At 56.4% G+C, this 5,488-nt stretch overlaps 1 protein-coding gene across 1 annotated transcript in view; it reads right to left on the minus strand.

Moving 5' to 3' along the window:
- Positions 1-430: 430 nt before the first annotated feature.
- The window catches only part of EBF3 (EBF transcription factor 3), a 132,295-nt gene continuing 127,237 nt past the window's right edge, over positions 431-5,488 (minus strand). The window contains exons 13-16 of the mRNA XM_004374936.1: positions 4,798-4,975; positions 3,524-3,712; positions 2,935-3,132; positions 431-462 (exon numbers count right to left, since the gene is read on the minus strand). Of these exons, the coding sequence (XP_004374993.1) occupies positions 431-462; positions 2,935-3,132; positions 3,524-3,712; positions 4,798-4,975 (597 nt within the window). The remainder of the gene's footprint in view (positions 463-2,934; positions 3,133-3,523; positions 3,713-4,797; positions 4,976-5,488) is intronic.

Here is a 5,488-nt window from a genome sequence, read left to right on the forward strand (position 1 = left end):
GAATCTAAGTATGAGTACAGAAAGATGTTTGGAGGCATTTTTCATCAGTGTTCATGAGAATCAAAACGAGGCATTCACAAAGTTTCTCCCAACACATAGCAAGTACTAGACATAGCCAAGACGGAATCAGAAACTTTATACAAAATAGGCATCGCTTTGTTTTCCTTGTTCTTCAGGACTGAGAAATGTGAAAATATGAGAAACGTTCAGTCAATAAAATGGAATTGTTCATGAAGAAGTAGGTTGTTTGCAGGTTGATTGGTAACAGTTTAAATAAAATCTTTAAACAAAGTCTTTTGTAGCATCTCAATTGCTGTTGCTGATTTATTTTGAAGATACTGTTTCCATCAGCATGTCTGATTATACTAAACGTGTCCCCTGAAGCCCATCCTTGGATGCTTGGTGCTACGGCAGATAAACAAAAGTGGCCTTACATTGGAGGGACTACCAGCCCAGACATAGCTGAAAGAGAGAGAGAAAGGTTGTCAGTGCGGGGACCTAGCTCCCCCACCTTCTCTAAGGCAGGTCGGGCAAAGCCTTCGCTTTGGGTTCGAGTCAACAGTGGGCCTGGTTTTGCACAGTTCTCATTAACCAGCCTTGGACATGGTTAAGACACGGTGGCAAGTCTACCTCACAGAGGGGGTGCCCGTGGAAACAAAATCACCCCAGTCCCTTCATCTGGGAAAGGGAAAGGCTGCTGGCATTTTTGTGGGCGAATGTTTCTGCTTCCCACGTCTCAGCATTTTGTTCACAGCAGACAGACTCCCCGGGGCCACCTCTGTCGACAGATGAGAACCAGCGTGGCCACTTGTGTGACGCCAGCCAGAGCCAGCTCACCCCTGACGGGACCCAGGCCCTGACCTGGCTTCCTGCGTGAAAACTGGCCTTGCCTCAGCTTCCTCCTCCACGACCAGGCCTCAACTCTATTAATGGCCGTACTGACGGCTCTCTGTTGTAATGGTGAGCGCTGACTCACAGCTCTTGAGATCAAAGCCACGCACGGCCACCTGCTCTGGCCTCTCAAGGCAGACGGCCAGGCAGACACAGGGGTGGAATCTCTCCGCGCCAGCTCTTTGTTTTTCTGCTTTAAGAATAAAAGCAAAAAGTTTGCGCTACAACGCCCAGAGCGGGCGGCGCTGCCGAGAGAGCTCCTGGTAGGAACGTAATTTAAAATCTTTTCACTTTACTGTTGTTTAATTTTTGTCAAAATGATCGTTCTCATTAATTTATGGATAACATGTTAATAAATTTGTTCATGTAGTGATGTGAGCTTCAATTTCTCAGTTCATTAATCTCAACAATATTAATTTATCTCAGACTCACCGTTACAACTTTATGGTTTGGAAGGCCTGTGTATGTACACATTGCTTATATGGAGTGCCGTCCCTCAGAGCGGCCTCAACGCGGGACTCACAGCAGGCGGGCCCGCCGAGCCGCACACCCCGCCTTTAAGGCGATGCCGGGCGGGTGACCGACACCCGGCCGCACCCGGGGCCCAGGCATCCTCTCAGGTACTAGCAGGTGTTGTGAAGACAATGATTTTAATCATCGATACCTTTCCGGGTCCTTTTTTGAGCATTAGTTCATCAAAGTGAAACGGGCCACCGACTCCACCAAAGGGCCCGTTTGTCCTCTCCACGATTGCGTCCTCAGCACCCAGCCGAGAGCCTGGCACACAGCAGGTGCGCAGTAAGTACCGGTGGAATGCAGTCACGTTTTAAGGAGCAACTGGTTTGGATTCTGGGGAGTCCCCGGGTGGTGCAAGTGGTTAATGCGCTCAGCTGCTAATCGAAAGGCTGGAGGTTCGAGTCCACCCAGAAGTGCCTCGGAAGAAAGGCCTGGTGATCTACTTCCCAAAAATCAGCCACTGAAAACCCTACGGAGCAGTTCTACTCTGACACACACAGGGTCTCCGTGAGTCAGCGTCGACTCGACGGCAACTGGTTGGGTGGAATTTTCACTGCAGGGAGCACAAACCAGAGATGGGGTCTGACAGAGGCCGGATAACGGCCACTTAGCATAAGGGCCTACGTCAGTCACCGGGGCTGTGTGCGTGGGGAGGCCCGGGGCCCTCACATCACAGGCCACACATGGCCTGCACCCCAGGGGTACCGGGCACAGGCAGGCGCTGGTGTCTACTCCATGTGGCCCCTTCCGTGGGTGGTGCACCAGGCGATGTCTCCCACTCCCCCGAGGCTAGCCCTCTGCCTCCTTCTGAGCCTGGAGGCCGATCACTTAGAAAAATTACCCCGTGCTCGGACAGAACTGCAGCCCAGCACGTGTGCACGGCCAGCCCTGGGCCCAGGCACACACTCCTCCATGGGTGACCTGTCTCCCTTGGGCCCTGGGAATGAAGGCTCGGCCTCCGGGTGGGGGGAGCTCCCTGGTGGGACAGCTCCGCAGGCGGCCCGGTGACCCACCCTCCGCGTCTGCGGCCCTCTGCACTGTCTCGTGAATACAGGCTGCTGGCCAGGGCTAGGGCCGTGGGCTCCCCCGCTCCCTCGTGGGGCACCGGGCTCAGTGAAGGCCCCCTTGCAGAAACCCCCACCCCATTTCCGTTCCCACAGGGTCCTCCCCTTAGGATAAGGATGCTCGACCATGAAGACTCGTCACAGCGGAAGGAGGAGGAAACGGCTCTCACGAGTCGAGCAGAAACCAGGAGGTGGCGTCTGGTACTCGTGGGGGCCGAAGGATGGGTGCGGCGTACGTGAACACGGGCCGGGGTGTCACAGCATGTGGGACACAGGGGGGCATGCAGCGGCATGAGAGGTCGAGGGGTCTGAGAATGCACCCAAAGGAGCCGTGGAGCTCCCAGCCCCGGAGAGAACCTGGTCTCCGCCCCGCCACCCCCCGCCCCGGGCCAGCCTGGCTGCCTCCGGGGACCCTCGGGAGCGTCTCGCCCGGGGCTCCGGGCCTGGGACGCAGCTTCCTCACCTTGGAGCCCGTTTCCGTTGGTGCTGGTGCAGGAGGGAGGAGGAGAGGCTTGGGGCCGGACCACGGGCGCGAAGGCGCTCTTTTGTTTCACTGCGGAGATGACATTGGCAGGTGAAAATGAGAAAATGCCGTGCGCACCGCTACAGTTTGGAGGGAGGGCGACCGAAGAGGCTGCCATGGTAGGGCTGGACGGCACTACTGCAACAGAGCAAACACGGTCAGGACGCGCGGCGCCCGGACACACACAGGCGGGCGCGGGCGAGCCCGCCCGCACCGCCGCGGGGGCACACAACAGACATGACACGTCCCTGGCTGGGCCACTCTCTGGATAACGGGCAAACTCTTTGGTGTTGGACCTTCTTTCCAATTGAGCAGCCCAATCGGGGTTCAGTTTTTGGTTTCGTTTTCGGTGTGACCGCATGGGGGCCACACCAGGCCAATTGGACGGGTGTCGTCAGGACGCCCAGCCTCCAGAGTCACCCTCCTTTATCCAGTAGCTCACATCACAGGACATCCAAGCAACGCACACACTTGACTTTGTGGTGAATATGAATCTGCGTGATGACGCGTGACAAAAACAGACACTTACTGCCGTAGGGAGAGTTAGCGGAGGAGCCATTAAGAAATCCAGGCGAGCCAGGGACCCCTAGATTGGCCATGCCGCCACTTCCATATCCATTCATGCTAGTGCTGACTGTGTTGTAATTGGACTGCTGGGGAGTACTGCTGGGGACGTAGCCTCGCGGGGACACGCTGCTTGTATTGCGACTGTAGCCGACTGTTAAAATCCCCCCCCCGGCCAAAAATAACGTTATTATCAGCGATCGACACTTGGGGGGGGAGTTTCCCCGCAAATCTACACCATATATTAAACCCTTTTAATTGACCTGACACGCTGCTCCAGCCCCAGCACTCTAGCCGGCTACGGTAACCTTATCACGCAGACCCTGCTGCCGCCCGCGCGTGTGCAAGCCCTGCTCCGTCTCTGTCGGCCTCGACAGCCAACCGGGGCACGCTTCGATCTAACCATCAGCTGCTCTCCCGGTTCTCTTTAGAAGCAATTACCAACAGCTCGGATCCCGGGCCTGTCCCACCACGCTCCGTGCACTCTCGGCCTCTGCCGGCCTTCAAATGCCACGGCTGACAAGCAGAGCTTGTTTGTGGTGGTAACTTTCCCAGAAGGGCTGTTTGGGGGGGGTCTTCATTTTATGGTTGCTATTTCTGTAGGCGGGGGGGTGGGGAGGAGGTTTCATTCCTGCCACGGGCGTGGGGCAAATGGAAGCAACAACAGCACCACAGTTTGGGGTGTTCTCTGAGGTTACTACCTGCGTGGTTTGCAAACAGGAAAACTAGAGTGGACCGCGAGCGCTGGCTCAAGAAACAAGGTACAGGGACCGTCGGCGGGCCTGGCGCTGTGCTACGGGGGAAGGGGCAGGTGGGGAACACACTGTAGGGAGTTCTGCCCCACTTATCCCTTCCAGACTTAGACCCCAAACCCCACCCAGGTAATGTGTCTAAGAGGGCTCCCCACCTCATGCTATCCTATGACCTCTCCCAGCCTGTTAGGGAAATCAGCGTCACCTATAAATAAATTGAAGGAAGCTTCTGACAAACACCAGTAACAGAGGGGCAGCCAATGCTGCTGCTATGATTAGTTGCTGGCTTCTCTGAGCTGTCTCTCCCAAAGCTCACTCAGAGGCGCTCCTGTGACGACCTCCCTGAGATGGGCAAGGCCAGGAGAGAGAGGGGCACGCTCCTGCAGTTCCCAGGCTGCCCTCGCCCCACGCACCACTTCAGCTAAGGCCTTAACCAGCGCAGAAAGGGGTCTATGGAAGGGGCCGGTCCACCCATGGTGCCGCCTACCTTGGTCGTTGGCTTGCGATGTCTCGGAGACGTTGACGGCTAGCTGGCTGCTGAAGGAGTTTACACCCATCATGCCGGTGTGGGCGGGGGTGTTGCCCAGGGTGGGGATCTGGTTGTGGTTGCGGGGGACGCTGTACAAGGCTTCCGCGATGTCCGCCGCTCGCTTCAAGATGATCTCCTAAAGCCGGGGCAGGATGCCGGTCACAGGAGGCCAGGCTCAGCTGGCCCCCTTTCCTAGGCGCCCAGACCCTGGGCAAGGAGCACAGCTCTAGGGGCTTGGGGGGTCCCCCACCCACCTTACCCATTGCCCACTGCCATCGAGTCGATTCTCACTCCTAGCGACCCTGCAGGACAGAGCAGAACTGCCCCATAGGGTTTCTAAGGCTGTAAATCTTTATGGAAGCAGACTGCCACATCTTTCTCCCAACGAGCGGCTAGTGGGTTCGAACCACCAACCTTTCAGTTAGCAACAGAGTACTTTAACCACTGCACCACCAGGCCTCCTCCACCCACCTCAACTCCCTGGGAAAATGGCAGCAGCATTCGACGTGGCGCATCCTTGATGCACACTGAGAACTTGATCTTTTAATGGAAAAGAACCTCCCTTAGGAAAACAATCTAAAGACCCTTCTAGAAAGGTGAGGTCTACTCTATTCTGTCCGGGTCCCCACAGCCCAAAAGTCTGTCCCTG

Source organism: Trichechus manatus, unplaced genomic scaffold (assembly GCF_000243295.1).
Source record: "Trichechus manatus latirostris isolate Lorelei unplaced genomic scaffold, TriManLat1.0 scaffold00031, whole genome shotgun sequence".
Classification (NCBI taxonomy): Eukaryota; Metazoa; Chordata; class Mammalia; order Sirenia; family Trichechidae; genus Trichechus; species Trichechus manatus.